Genomic DNA, 16,015 nt, shown 5'->3' with positions numbered 1-16,015 from the left:
AGACCCACATGTTATAATCCGATTATTCATATCCAATAATGTTAATGGTTTTCTTGCTCTTCTCTAAATTTGCTCCTCCATTGCATTTCTGGACAAAATCCCTTCTTTGACAATTCCTTTAGTTTTTAAATATTCTTTTTTGTTTTTCAAATTCTGAATTTTACTTATTTTTTTTCTTTCTTTAGAAATTTGTTTTCTCTGTTTGGTTATTAATTTTTCTTCTGCTGTGGCATTTCATTCTACCACAAGGCAGATTATCGTCCTCTGTAATCTCTTAAATCTAATAATGATATCCAAAAGTTTTGGTTTATGTAGAGAAAGTTTCCCTTGTTATTCTGCATCTACTTGGAAAATTCCAGGTGGATTCAAAGATTCAGTGGTGGTGAGTGTGGGTGTGTTAAAATTCCTTCTATTAATATTTAGGATCATACAAAGCTCCACAAGGCTTTCGTCATTTTGCTTCATTGAATCTCCATTTTCACTCATCCATAACATTCTAGGTTTTCATTATCTTCACCAACCTTAACATTAAAGTCTCCTGCCAATAACAGAAATTTTGAATTTTGAAGTTTTATCAATAGCTGTTTGCAATTTCTCCCAAACTATATTCTTCAGCCTACAAATGTTGTTTAAATATTTTCACTGTTTTCATTTCAGAGAGAAACGGAGAAAAAACATAGAAAACAGAAAGAATCTGTGAAAAAAAATGAGGAAGTAAATTTATTTTCTAATAATTTTAATTTTGAAAACTACTCAACTTTGATGTAGAAACATTGCCGACTGGGCCTGGTGCAGCCTCCTGGCTTCCCAGACCCCTGCTGAACCGTCCAACCCATGCTAGCATGGAAAGCGGACACTAAACGATGATGATGATGATGATGATGATAGATTCTTCATGTTTGTATTTGGTTTGCAAGATTCTTTATGTAAATTTGTGTAATGAATCTCTCTATACACAACAAAATTTATATAGATTGGCTGGGTCTGGGAGAGAACTGAGAGACATGTAGGAAATTTAGGTGAGTGACTCAAAATCCATTTGTATATGGTGGTGGTGGGCAGGGTTGGGTTTAAGCTGGTGTGAATTAGAAGATGTTATTAACCATTGTCTCATTAGATATTCTTATAAAACATTACCTTTACCAACATCGTAATTATTTTTCAGTTTTTTTTCTAGAAAACATTTTCCACTGGTACTCACTGACACAGGTAGGAGTATTTTTGGCAACTGGCTGTATGTCAAGTTAGGAACTCTACATAATTCTCTAGTCTGATCTAAGCACTTAAAAGCGAGTAAGTTTCTCAAAAGAAACATTAGTTTTCTAACTTTCCACAGGACAGGTAATTCAGACCTCCAACTACTGAAGGAAAAAAATAGGTGAAGTATTTGTATCACATTACTGCTGTTAGAGGGGTTACCTTTCAAAATTCAGGTTTTTCTGAAATATGGTGAATAAGTTCCATTTTAGATGCCAAACATCTTGAATAAATATCCTTAGAGAAATTCCATTTTTACTGATTCCAGCTGATAAAAGGCTGTGGGTTTCATGAGCAATCACAGTTGCAGACGGAGAATGGAGGAGAATTAGTAAACGCATAGAATAGAAATAAGTTTGAAATATAGAATTGATTACATTAAGAACACAAGATGAATGTATTAAATAAATAAAAAAAAATTTTAAATGGGTGAAATGAGGAACAATGTTTTACATTGGAACCAGTTCTGGTACTGAAGTATACAGGACATGGTTATAAAGGTAATTGGAAGAATTTTAATGTATTCAAAACTTGATTGAATATCAGAAACTCCATTTCTGCTTTGAATTTATAAATAAAAACAGCAAAATGGGAATAAATAATATAGCAGGGAGCTCTTGTGGGCATTTTGTGGTGCCATTGATTTGAGTTGAGAATTTAATGTGGTCAACTTCAATGTGGTGATTGTACCATCATCATCGTTTAATGTCCACTTTTCCATGCTTGCATGGATTGAATGGAATTTGTTGAAGCAGATTTTCTATGGCTGGATGCTCTTCCTGTTGCCAACCCTCATCCATTTCCAAGTAAGGTAATATTTCACCTTGGCTGGAAATGTTTTCATGGAAGATTGGGAACAAATGATGCCATTTATGTGACAGTGTCACTCACTCACAACTATCATGCAATGACAAGGGTGACACATGCCCACACAGTGGTCTCTTTTCAGTTTCAAATCCACTCACAAGGCTTTGGTCAGCTTAGGGCTAGTAGAAGACATTTGTCCAAAATGCCTTGCTGTAGGACCACTTGCCATTTTGGGTGGGCAACATCAATAAAACAAGCAGTTGTAATGCAGGAGACCTGATTCCTTTGACATATTATCTCTCGTACAAAAACTGGTTTTGAGGTTAGTTAAAAATCCTTATTATAAAATGAGAGAGATTGAGAGAAAAAGTGGGTGGGGGAGAGTTTGAAGGATGTAAATTAAACTAATTTTCATTGAGTACAAGGATTAGAAATGTGATGTTTGTGAAGAAACTAAATTTGGTTATTTTGGAACTGGTTTCTTCTTCTAATCTTTGACACAATTTAACATTTTGTGGTAGAATGTAGAAGCAGCATAACGTATGCCTCTCGACTAATTATCAGTTTATATCTTCAGGCAGAAACGTCCAGGAAAAGAGAAAAGAAAGATTCCAAGTCTAAACATTACAGATACGAAGAAGTAAGTAAAATGAAAATCTTATAATTCTGTTTGTCATTGTAACGCTTTCATGTGATTAGAGAAAAAGAGGGAGAGAGAAGCGTGAATGACATGAGGTAAAGGGAATGTAATTGTAACACTTTCACGTAATCAGTTGAAGGGAAAGAGAGCCAAGAGAAAAAGAAGATAAGGTGAAGAGTGAGACAGAAAGAGGGAGAAAGAAAAAGAAAAAGAGGTGTCCATGATGTGAGGTGGGGGGGAACGTAATAATTTTAGCAGAGGGGTGATGTTCTGATGGTAAGGTTAAAGAAAGACAAAGAGGGATATGGTGATGGAGGTGGTGGTGATTGGATAGTGAAAAGTGTATTTTTTATTTAATTGAACTAAGTGTCGGTGGCACATAAGATCACCCATTACACTCTCGGAGTGGTTGGCGTTAGGAAGGGCATCCAGCTGTAGAAACACTGCCAGATCTGACTGGCCTGGTGCAGCCTTCGGGCTTCCCAGACCCCAATTGAACCGTCCAACCCATGCTAGCATGGAAAGCGGACGTTAAACGATGATGATGATGAAGTATTTTCTATCACAGATCACTTAACACATGTGCATAAGTGCAATTCTATGAAATATTCATGCTTATTTTCTTGGCAGACATATGCAATTTAACTAAAGGTTGTATCATATGTATGGAATATTTTTTGTTGTTTTTGGGAAAAATGGAAAAATAAGTAAATATTTATTTTATGAATGCTGTGTATTAAGTCTATAAAATTGTGTATAAAGTATATAAAGTGTATTAAGTCACCATCATATTCCAATTTCTTTCATTTTCCAATGAGTAGCAGATGAGCGACTGTCTTTCCATACAGACACAACACAGGCTACGCTTTCAGAGTTTTTGGATAAAGTTTTCAGCAATAACCTAATAGGTTTACCATTAATTCCATGAAATCTTCATGGGTCCTGCTAGTTTGATATTAAATTCCCCAATATTTTTCACTGTTGGCCTCCTACAAAGTGTTCTTTGTTATTTAGCTATAAAAAGATAGTTAAAAGGAGGCAAGAGGGACACGCTACCCTGGTCAACGTTTTCGTTTTGTGTAGTGGGAGGAATTTATGTTTTCAGTAATGCTTTTTTTGAATTATGGAGTAGAGGCAAGTGATAATAATAATAATAATAATAATCATAATCAAATCAAAACAAATCAAAATAGATGAACATCAATGGAATTTGTATCTTTGTGGTACCAATGCCGGTGGCACACAAGAAAACCATCCGAACGTGGCGGTAGCCAGTACCACATCGACTGGCCTCCGTGCTGTGGACACGTAACAAACACCATCCGATCGTGGCCGTTCGCCAGCCTCATCTGGCACCTGTGTTGGTGGCACATAAAAACACCATCCAAAGACCCGGCAAGACTAGTCAGGCCATAACCCGTGGTCCCTACCTGGGACGTAGTCAGTCCACCTGTGCATACCTTCCTTCTTATGACACTTGTGAAGACCTGTTGAGGCAAGTATGTGACACTTGTGAAGACCTGTTGAGGCAAGTGTGTGACAGTTGTGAAGACCTGTTGAGGCAAGTGAAAATCAAACCAGATCAAAATAGATGAACATCAATGGAATTTGTATCTTTGTGGTACCAGTGCCGGTGGCACACAAGAAAACCATCCGAACGTGGCCGTAGCCAGTACCGCATCGACTGGCCTCCGTGCTGTGGGCACGTAACAAACACCATCCGAGCGTGGCCGTCTGCCAGCCTCGTCTGGCACCTGTGTCGGTGGCACATAAAAAACACCATCCGAGCGTGGCTGTTCGCCAGCCTCGTCTGGCACCTGTGTCGGTGGCATATAAAATCACCCACTACACTCTCGGAGTGGTTGGCGTTAGGAAGGGCATCCAGCTGTAGAAACACTGCCAGATCTGACTGGCCTGGTGCAGCCTTCGGGCTCCCCAGACTCCAGTTGAACCGTCCAACCCATGCTAGCATGGAAAGCGGACGTTAAATGAGGATGAGGATGATGATGAAAACTAAAGGACTGCCCTGGGCAACACAAACGGTGGCTCTCCCTGATTAAATAGATTTGCAGTGAAAGTGTTGTAGCTGTGGTCAGCCTATCCTCTTCACTTTCAGAGATAGTGTGTATCTAGGGCTACTTTATTTTATGTGTTCCTTTCTACTATTAGGTGGCTTAGTGGTTAGGGTGTTTGACTCATGATCATAAGATTGTGGTTTCAATTCCTGGACCAGGTGATCCATTGTGTTCTTGAGAAAAACACTTCATTTCATGTTGCTCCAGTCCACTCAGCTGGTAAAAATGAATAATCCTGCACTAGATCAGCGTCCCGTCCAGGTGAGGATTATATACGCCATTGAAACCGGGAAACTGCCCCTCATGAGCCTACATATATTTTCTATTTTCTACTATTAAGACAGTAAAGTGTAATTTGAAGGAATTTTGCTACTATTTCTAGCAGGTTGAGTGACTACATAGAACAGAGATTTCATTCTTAGAGAAGAACTTACCAAAGGCACATCTTTACTGAGAAAAATAATGCATCTTTTATTTTACAAATTCATTCATGTGAAACTTATAAGGCTTAAGGCATTTCATTTATGTGGTTTTGGGAGACTTGGTTAAGTGTGATTCCAAATTTAAATGTGGGAGAGATTTCACTTGAAAGTGTGGGGTTCCCCATCCGTGAGGTAGGGGCTATTTTCATTAGAGAAAATTATATGAGTAGATCTTTGTGGTTTCATTGCAGGGAAATGAAAAAAAAACAAAAGAAGAAAGAAGGAAAGAAAATTCTGAAGCATCTGTGAGTAATTAGGGAATTCTTTTATTGTTTCTTATTACTGCTTAACCCCAGGTCAGCTATAATTGAGCAGATCTTTGGTGGATAAATTGCTTTTAAAAAGGGACACCTCACTCTTCCTGCTGCCAATTGCTCAACTGTCAACTAGGCAGTGCCTTGCTCAAATGTACAACAGTATTTGGTACCTAAGTTTGAACTTACAACTATGTATATCTTTTTTATAATTTTTATTTCCTTGGTTTATTTCAGCTAATTGATCCTCCATCCACGGCTTATGATACACTTCCACAACAGCTGTCTATGTCGGTACAGTTTTTTAAAAGTTAGGAAAAGGAGTGGTGATAATATGCACCCTTGCTGAGGTCCAACACCCACATTGGGACATTTTGACCATGTATCAGAATATCTGAGTATTTGTATGGGGACCTCATAGTAACCAGAAGTTACCCATTACTCCCAAACCCTTGCAAAACCTACCACTGTATGTCCCCTGTACTCAGTTATACAGCTTTTCTAGGTTTACAAAGCAAGCATTTGCTGAAAGGCATATGCTTGATTTGAAGACATGGAGGTGGTGTCTGAGCACTCTGCTGCCATAGCCTTCTAAGGAATGATGGGCAGCAAAACTGAACTGATAGATAGTTTCAGACTCACACATAAGACCCTGTTAGAACACCACCTTCATGGAGGTCATAATGTGTTAGAAACCTCACAACTTTAGCATTGAATTTCCAGCCAATGGTTTAACTCACCTGTTTGTTCATTCTTTCATTTTATATCCCTTTTTCTCCATGCTTGAATGGGTTTGACAAATATATCCCTTTTTCTCCATGCTTGAATGGGTTTGACAAATATATCCCTTTTTCTCCATGCTTGAATGGGTTTGACAAATATATCCCTTTTTCTCCATGCTTGAATGGGTTTGACAAATATATCCCTTTTTCTCCATGCTTGAATGGGTTTGACAAATATATTATTGAGGCATTGTTTTACAGTTGGATGCTCTTCCTGTTACTTATTGAAGTCAGAAATCTTGTTTCACATGTCTATGAAAGCACAGAATGAGCAAACAAGCAGTTGACAGAAATGACAACAAACAGCACTTCTTGTAGTGACCATTGGAGAGCACTAAACACACACACAATAGGTTTCTTTTAGTTTTCATCTACCAAATTCAATTGCAAGGCATTGGTCAGCCCTGGGCTATAGTAGAAGACACTGCTCCACAATGGTATTGAACCTAGAACCTTGTAGTTGGGAGGCAAGCTTCTTAACCACACATCCATACATGTTTCCTAATTGTTTCTTTTTTTTTCTTTCTCTTCAGCTCAGACATCATGAGAAGACTGTAAAATATAACAGCCACGTCGATGAGAGTCCAAAACGTAAACACTCAGGTGAATCTCATAAATCATCAAGAAAGAAAGAGGAATCGAAGCCAGACATTTCTCCACTCAAACAAGATTTTCCAGAAAATACAGTAAGACATTGTCTAGAATTAATCATTACTACAACGTTTTCGTGTGTGTGTGTGTGTGTGTGGTGTGTGTGTGTGTGTGTGTGTGTACACACAATATGCAATTTAATGATAATTTCTAACAAAGGCAAACAGTTAAACCTTTTGTGGGGACAGGATTGCATTTTGTCCTGTGTTTTAGCAGTTCTGTCAATCCACTGCCCTTATGTAGTTTAATAATTGGTTCTGACATAGTGAGTAGTTGAGTGGTTGGCATTAGGAAGGGCATCCAGCTGTAGAAAGCCATGCCAAATCAGACTGGAGTCTGGTGTAGCCTTCCAGCTTGCCAGCTCTGGTCAAACCATCCAACCCATGCCAGCATGAACAATGGACGTTAAATGATGATGATGATGATGACATAAATCCAGAAAATTGAGAGAGAAAGGATAATCAATCCTTTACCTGACTGATACCTTGTTTTATTGATCACCGCGAGGATGGAAGGGAAAACTGGCCTTGGCAAGATTTGAACTCAAAACTTAAAGAGCCACAAGGTGGTTCAACAATGAGGATTCAGTTGTTTGATCTTCATTGAATTTATAGGTGGCTGAATATTCCATGTACCTTTTAATGTGATTTTCAGTCAGAATCAGCATGACACAATATGTGGCAAGCTGGACTTTTTGAATTCCAAGTACAAACCATCTGATGGGCTTCCACACTGTTTCCATTTTACCTAATTTTACTCACAAAGCTTGGATTGAAACGAGGCACTTGTAATGGCAGTGGGACTAAACCCACAACCTCGTGATTGGCAATCAAACTTCTTAACCCTTTAGCATTTAAACCAGCCGTATCCACCCCAAATATGCTACCCATTTTATGTTCTAACCAGCCAGATCCAGCCTGTCACGCTTTCCCTTCAATGTCATTATAAAATATACAATCACATCATCAAAATTTCAAAGGTGCAAAATAGTACAAGATTAATTAAAAATAATCAGTCCAACCCATGCTAGCATGGAAAGCGGACGTTAAATGATGATGATGATGATGATGATGAATCTGAATGAAAAATCATTACATTTGACAGAATAATCTGACTACCAAAGAGTTAAGCCATTTGGCCATGCTGCAGCAACTTTACCTATTCAAGCATTATACCTTATATATTATCTATCTATTCCATGCATCACGTTCTTATTTCTCATCCATCTACGGTTTTATTCCACTGTTGCTCTCCACCCTTTCCATTCTACCAATGCATCCCATCTTCCTTCCTGAACCACTTCTTGCAAAGTTGACATTCGAGTCCTCTAGCTTATTGGATCCTGTTGAACCACATTCCAGCTTGGAAGACAGACATTAAATGATGATAATTAATCAATGTACATGTGTACTCACGTTTGTGACACACACACACATATATACATGTGGTGAATAAACGGTCATCTAAATTATGCAAAAATGAAAACACTGACATCTCATTTTAACAGATATATTTACCAAAATTACATAAAAATATATTGAAATACTAAAGAGTAAATTTATTTAATAAAATTGCCATTGGCTTCAACCATCACCTCCAGATGACTATGGAATCTTCTGCAACTCTTCTGGACAGTCTCCTTGTTTAAGTTGGTGAATGCTGCTATAACCCTTTCCTTCAGTTCATCTTTGGTGTTACAAAGGAGTTTTGTTGGTCTCTCACTCAACTGCGCCCTACACATAATAATCAAGGGGGTTGCAGTCTGGGGAGTTTGGTAGCCAGATGTTAGAGGTGGCGTGGTCGCAGAAATTGTCTGAAAGCCATGAATGGGTTCTCCTGCTTGTGTGGCATAGTGCAGAGTCCTGTTGGTCTTCCAGCAGCCACCCTCTTGACCCAGAGCAGCACTACCTCCTCCAGGTACTTGATGTAGGCCTCCATGTTGAGTCTGAGGCCATGTGGGAAGATGAATGGAAGCATAACATCAACATCACTAGTGATCACTCCAAACACCATGATGTTGACTGGATATTTGATTTTTATGACTTTTGGTACATGTCCTCAGATTGACACCCAAACACTCTGAAATGTTTGTATTGGAGCTGCCAGTGCAAATGCCAAGCAGTACAGCATGTTGTTTCCAAATTTCTGGCAGAGTGAATTGTGCTACAGTGCTGTTTTTCTCATAGACAGTGCCCAGCTGACCCTACTATACTGTGTAGTTAACAAAATCAAAAACAAACAATGCACATGTGTGAAATTAAAATTATAAAATGGCAACAATTTACCCATTACACACACACACATACACACACACACACAACACTCCCAGAATAACAAAACACTGTTAAATAGTTTCAATGTTGTTGACGATTATAACACAAAATTCTCTCATCAAATGATTGATGATGATTCTTAATTTTAAAGTTTACCAATATGTATGGAGTTATTAGAAAGTTAATATTTAGGCCAGTGGCTCCCTATCTTTATGACTTCATGGTTCACTGGACATCAAATAAAAACAATTAACTGGCACTCTTCATCTGGAAAGTAAAAAAAAAATAAACATAAAACCGTTTTAAAGTTTAAAATTAAGAAAAAAATATCAAAAATCATTGCTTTGTTTGTTGATTGTATTTGTGTAGAAGAAAATTACAAATATGTTTTTTCAAGTTGTTTAAGCACTTGTGTATTTTTTCAAAAACCTTAATTTATAGGTTTAAATCTCTGCAACGCCTAGATACCTCTTGGTATTCACTGGCTTAGGTTAATTCACAAGGATTTATAATTCGGAACATAGTAGGAATGTGTTAAAAATTTGTTTAGTGTATTAAGCAGCAGATAGCCTAGTTGAAAGTGATTCAGACAGCAAGAGGTCAATGGATTAAAGAGGTCAGTGGATCATGGCTTATCACTTGTATCTTTGCTATCAAAAATTGAGTCCCCCCCCCCTCTGACTAAACACCAAAAGATAATTTAGCCAACCTCTGTAGAGGTTGGCTATGTTCAGGGCCAGCTCAAGGCACCAGCAACTCAGACAGTCACCCGGGATGCCATGGGCTTTTTAGTCTACATTTTCAGTCTTCATCTTTGTGAAAGTTTCAAAAAATTATTCTTGTAAGGGTACTGAACTTCAGCTTGCCCGGGGCACCAGCAACCGTAGGGCCAGCCCTGGCTATATTATCTTGGTGGCAGGCGAGGACTTTTGGTTATTCCATAAGTTTGATTCCTTTCATGGATGAAGTTATTTGCATCTTAACTTTTATCTTTTATTGATTAAACAATAGCAAAACCACACTCAAATACAAGTCAGAAGGAATTACTTGGGATTAAAGTATAATTTAGCTGTTGCTGTTTAGCTTGAGGCCAACCCTAAAGAAGCAAACCAATGATACCTTCCAGTCATGACCATTCTGTCTTCTTCACACAGTATCTTCTTTTTAAAGTGGTTGTATACATTTGACTCCTATGTCTAGCAGGTCATATAACCATGTAGAGGTTTCCTTGTTGGCTTGATGTAGCTGTTCTACTGCTTAGCTGGTGGTGGTGTTCTTATCGTTTCTGTTAAGGGGTTGTTATTGTGATTATAATTAATTGTTACTATTAATTACTCATGTTTGGCTGACTTTATTTTTGGCTCTTAGAGATGCTTTGTGCCTAGCATTTAACAAGGAAGGTAAATGAAATGCAATCTATCATAGTTTATTTTGCTTCCTAAGAGTGGAAAAACCATTATTTTTGCAGGATGTTATTTCTATAATTCTATGTCTACAAAGACAGTATTACAACAAATTACCATAATTTTAATGTGGCTGCTGTTAACAAATCATCTTTAATTCAGGTTAAAAGTGATTTTTTTTGTTTTTTGTTAATCTATAAAATCTTACATGTCTGCAGAGAATCTTACTTTTAGTTGTAAAAATAACAGGACATTTTACAAAGATATGTTGCTAACTAAAATTATCAACAGTGACACCACTTAAAGTAATTTCATTTTTAGTCCAACCAATGGTAGTTTATTGATGATAATGACAGTAAATTGTCTTTGATTCAGGAAGATAAAATGTTTGAAATTACATCATTCTCCAAAATAAGGTGGTCAGCTGACAAACTCATTAATGGCAAACTTTATGGTTCTTTGTGTTCTTAGTTCAGAAAATGAATTATTAATGAAAACTACATAAGGATATGAATTATTTTAAGAGTATCAACCGATCATTCCTGTAAGCATTAATCATGTGCTATGTTTTTTTCAAAAATGGTGATAAGAACATAAGTTAGTTATAGTTTATACTTAAGAGTCAATGGTTCTATATCCCTGGACTAAACTATAGTTTGCTTAGTTTGTTTTTTCTCCTCCTATCACATTCTAACTTTTCATTCGTGTGGCGTTGATAAAATAAATTAGCAGTCAAATTCTGAGATAGGTTTAATATTCCTAGAAAGAAGCTGAGATGTCAAAGGAATTATAATTGCAAGGGAAGCAAGGGAGAGGTTAGCAAAGGGAAGTAATTCTCAGTTCCCGCGCCGTGTTTACTAATTCCGATTTTGTCAAATTCGCCGTTTTTGCCTCTCGGTGATCGTCTCTTCTGCTTTGCAACATGACTGAACGTTTAACAAATCTTGTATCCGTTGACTTTGAAGTTTTCGGTATTGTACAAGGTGTATTCTTCCGAAAGCACACGTACGAAAAGGCAATAAGTCTGAACTTAGCTGGCTGGGTATTGAACACCTACCAGGGTACCGTGAAGGGTAATTTACAAGGAAGCGAAGCGAATGTGGAGAAGATGAAAATATGGTTATGTGAGGTAGGCAGCCCTTCGTCTCGCATCGACAAGTGCACGTTTTCTAATCGGCAGAATATACCCTGTTTGGAACACAAAGGTTTTAGAATCATTAAAGAGTAGTTCTTTGGAAGACGCTTTGGTTCCATCGGCGAAAATGGGAAAACCTTACCGAAACAACAATTTACAACTTTTAAAGATGAATTTGGAAACGAAGATTTATTGTTTTGTTCACTGCACATTTAACAAAAATACAAATAAAAATGTTTGATTTTGTGGCTAACAATCCCATTATTTATTTTCTCAAGACTGTATTTTGTAGAATTTTCATGGGTGGTTTGTTTAAAAGGTTGAAACTTGAATTATTTGATACACCCATTAGTATGTTTGACTAAAGAAATGTTTACCATTATTTCCTAGACGAAGGTTGTCTCTTACTAATCTGTGATTTAACATAAAGTCTGCACATCTTGTGCCAATCCGTGGCTGGTTTCCTTTCTGTTAACTAAATTACGAAAAGGTTGATGTCTTTGGATGAGATTTAAAACCTAAATCATCGTCCACAAGACGCCTATTTTTTCTCTCCTCGCGTCTGCAGGTTGTGAATCTAAGACGGGAAATGTGAGGATTCGAAATTGAAAACGAAACCTTACTTTCCCTCACTTCAATTACTAAGCTATCATTTTGAATTTCGAAATATCTTTTCCCCATTCGTTCTTTTATTATTATTATTATTATTATATTATTATTATTATTATTATTATTATTATGTTACTTTAATCTGTGGTCAAGTCAATGAGATGTTCTGTCACGTAAAATTAGCTTGACACATTTGAGACAGATTAGCAATTGTTATGGCACTTTTATGTGTGTGTGTGTGTGTGTGTTCGGACTGGATAGTTAAATTATTTGTTTGTGCATGTATTAACTATTTGTTGTGGTAAATATACTCGAGTAAATTGTATGAATAAAAACATGTTCAACTTTACATTTGTTCTTTTTCAGAACGTTTATTGATCCGTTGTAACAAATGTCATAGATTTGGAGGGGGGTGCACTGGAAATGGAACTATTGGGAATTGAAGTAGACGATCGATTTTGATTCCCAGCTTAACATCCTACATTGTCAATTTCCTTAAGGAAGGACAAACACGTCATAATTATTTCCTTCTAACCTAGGAATCTGAGATTTAACAAACCTACGTTTAAAACTTTCGTAAGCCACAGTGATATGTTTAAAATAAATTGATTCTGTAGTTAATAACTAATTCAGGGAACAAACCACCGACGGAATTGTTTGACTATTGCTTAACCTGCAAGAAATAACCAAAGCTCCTCAGACCACACTCTGTGTTAAAAAAGAAAAGACATATTGGACAGTGTAGTCCCTGATGTATAAAAAAAACTGGATGGTCACGGTTGAAATGCATTTGACCATAAGATCTGCTTGATGAGGGCTGACTTGGTGCTAAACAAAAACATGAGACAAGAAAGAAGCCTCTGTGTGTTCACTCGACTCGTTAGAAATAGAAGACAAATTTCCCTGAAATCTCACTCTGTTTTGAAAAATAGATGGTAGGACCACATGAGATGATGTATTTGATGTAAGAGGTTGGAATGGGCATGACCTTTGCTTGCGAAGACCTATTGAGGCAACTGTAAACAAATCAAAATCGGTGACGTGGCTGATGACAGTGCCGCCTGATTGGCACTTGTGCCAGTGGAGCATTAAAAGCACATCCGAGCGTGATCATTGCCAGTGGCACATGAAAAACAACATTCAAGTGTGGTCGTTGCCAGACTGGCTCCCATGCAGGTAGTACGTAAAATACACACCTTTTGAGCATAGTCACTGCCAGAACCGCTTGACTGGCCCTCATGCCAGTGGCACGAAAAAGGCACCTACAACACTTTCTGAGTGGTTGGCATTAGGAAGGGCATCTAGCTGTAGAAACTGTCAGATCAGATTGAGTCTGGTGCAGCCTCTGGCTCACCAATCCTCAATCAAACCGTCCAACCCATGCCAGCATGGAAAGCAGACATTAAACAATGATGATGATGATATAGGCACAGGAGTAGCTGTGTGGTAAGTAGCTTGCTTACCAACCATATGGTTCTGAGTTCAGTCCCACTGCGTGACACCTTGGGCAAGTGTCTTCTACTATAGCCTTGGGCCGACCAAAGCTTTGTGAGTGAATTTGGTAGGCAGAAACTGAAAGAAGTCCATCTTTTTTTCTATATATATATATATGTGTGTGTGTTTGTGTGCCTGTTTATTTACCCACAATTGCTTGCAACCAATGTTGGTGTGTTTATGTCCCCGTAACTTAGCGGTTCCGCAAAAGAGACCAATAGAACAAGTACTAGGTTTACAAAGAATAAGTTCTGGGATCGATTTGTTTGCCTAGAAGCAGTGCTCCAGCATGGCTGCAGTCAAATGACTGAAACAAATAAAAGAATATATATATAGTGTGTAAAGGTACATGGCCCAGTGGTTAAGATTCTGCATTCATGATAACTAGATCATAGGTTCAATTCCTTGACAGTGATGTTTTTTTATGCTGAACACTTCATTTCATGTTGTTCCTGTCCACTGAGCTATAAATGGGTAACCTTATACCCTATGACAGAATAGCCTTTCAGTCAGGCCTGCTCGCCTAGCCAGTGGGGTGGCATTATTCAAAAGCCTAAAACAATTTGAAGCGCATTGTGATCAGTGAGGTATAACACCTGACTGCCTGGTCGTTACTGTGATGTATATATAAATCTGTATTCTAATTGATGAAGATTTTGTTCATGTTATGATTAATAACCTTATTTATTATAAATTCTCAGTAACTTTGCATTAGAGATATTTAACCATTTAGCCTAAAATTAGTTCATCTTTTACTGTATCAATGCTTAAACTTACTTATGTAGGTATTTCCATCGTCGTCATCGTCATCGTTTAACATCTGCTTTCCATGGGTTGGATGGTATGACTGAGAGCTGGCAAACCAGGAGGCTGTGCCAGGTTCCAATCCGATCTGGCAAGGTCTCTATAGCTAGATACCATTCCTAATGCCAACCACTCTGAGAGTGTAGTGGGTGCTTTTTATGTGCCACCGGCATGGGGCCAGTCAGACAGCACTGGCATCAACCACACTCGAATAGTGTTTTTTTACATGCCACTGGCACGGGAGCCAGTCAGGTGGCACTGGCATTGACCCTACTCAAATGGTGCTTTTTAAACTTACTTACATAGGTATTTCCATCATATTTTAAACTTACCTACGTAGGTATTTCCACCCAGTCAGGTGGTACTATCATTGGCCATAAGAACTTCACTTGCTTCCTTGAATTTTATTCAGTCACTAAGGACTATTGATAATGTGTTGATCTTATTTTTAAGTGAGTGTGTGTGCTTGGCAGTATTGATAGGGGATAGGCACAAGGAAGTAATCAGGAACCCAACAGTTTCTATCCTTTTGATTGGTTTATTGGCTCACACACCTTAACTCAGGGAAAGTTACCTAAAGTCAAGTACAGGACTGTCCAAAGGAAGTTTTATCTCTAATCTAGTTAAGTCTTTAGCATTCAGATTATCCTGTCAAATGTAATCCTTATTTTCCTTGTTTTGAATGAATCTTGCATTATCTCATAGCTTCAAAATTTCAATGGTGTGATTGTTTATTTTTAGAATGACATTATGAGACAGGTGTGACAGGCTCAAATATTCTACCTGCTTGGTGTTCAAACTGGCCAGATCTAGTGTGATATGGCCTGTACAAATGCAAAATGGTTATTGCTATCACTGGCTCTTTAGATTCTTGCAACTTAGAAAATGATTGGCTTTTATTTTTGTGCAAATACAAATGAAATGGATGTATAATTATTTTACAATTATTGCATAGATTTATGTTGAGCAGTTGGTGTTAGGAAGAGCATCCAGCTGTAAAAACCTTGCCAAAACTGACCTCACCTGTGCTTGTGCCACATAAGAAGCATTAAGTCCACTCTGTTGAGCGGTTGGTGTTAGGAAGGGTATCCAGCTGTAAAGATCCTGCCAAAACAGTCACAGAAGTTTGGAGCAGGCTTCGGCCTGGCCGGCTGTTGTGGTACTGTTCCATCCATGCTAGCATGGAACACGGACATTAAATGATGATGGTGTGTTTTTGTTTTTCTTAAATTCTTTTGACTATATTAATATAAGTTATGTTGATATTTAGTGTTCCCTTGTACAGTGTACAAATTATCTCTGGAATTGTCTGTTACCAGGTCCAGAAGTAGTTGCTGTCTGCCTGGTTC

General features: G+C 37.8%; 1 protein-coding gene across 5 annotated transcripts in view; it reads left to right on the top strand.

Annotated features, from left to right (window-relative positions):
• The window catches only part of LOC115220997 (WD repeat-containing protein 60), a 105,997-nt gene that overhangs the window by 38,290 nt on the left and 51,692 nt on the right, over nt 1-16,015 (top strand). For 4 of the 5 annotated variants that reach the window (XM_036510233.1, XM_036510232.1, XM_036510235.1 and 1 more), the window contains 4 exons: nt 658-714; nt 2,642-2,704; nt 5,432-5,506; nt 6,831-6,983. In XM_036510233.1, coding sequence (XP_036366126.1) covers nt 658-714; nt 2,642-2,704; nt 5,432-5,506; nt 6,831-6,983 — 348 coding nt within the window. The remainder of the gene's footprint in view (nt 1-657; nt 715-2,641; nt 2,705-5,431; nt 5,507-6,830; nt 6,984-16,015) is intronic. The other variant, XM_036510231.1, reaches the window with a different exon arrangement.

The sequence above is a fragment of the Octopus sinensis genome, linkage group LG17, assembly GCF_006345805.1.
Source record: "Octopus sinensis linkage group LG17, ASM634580v1, whole genome shotgun sequence".
NCBI classification, from domain to species: Eukaryota; Metazoa; Mollusca; class Cephalopoda; order Octopoda; family Octopodidae; genus Octopus; species Octopus sinensis.
Note: the sequence above shows the minus strand (reverse complement) of the source record. Positions and strands in the feature narration are given on the sequence as shown.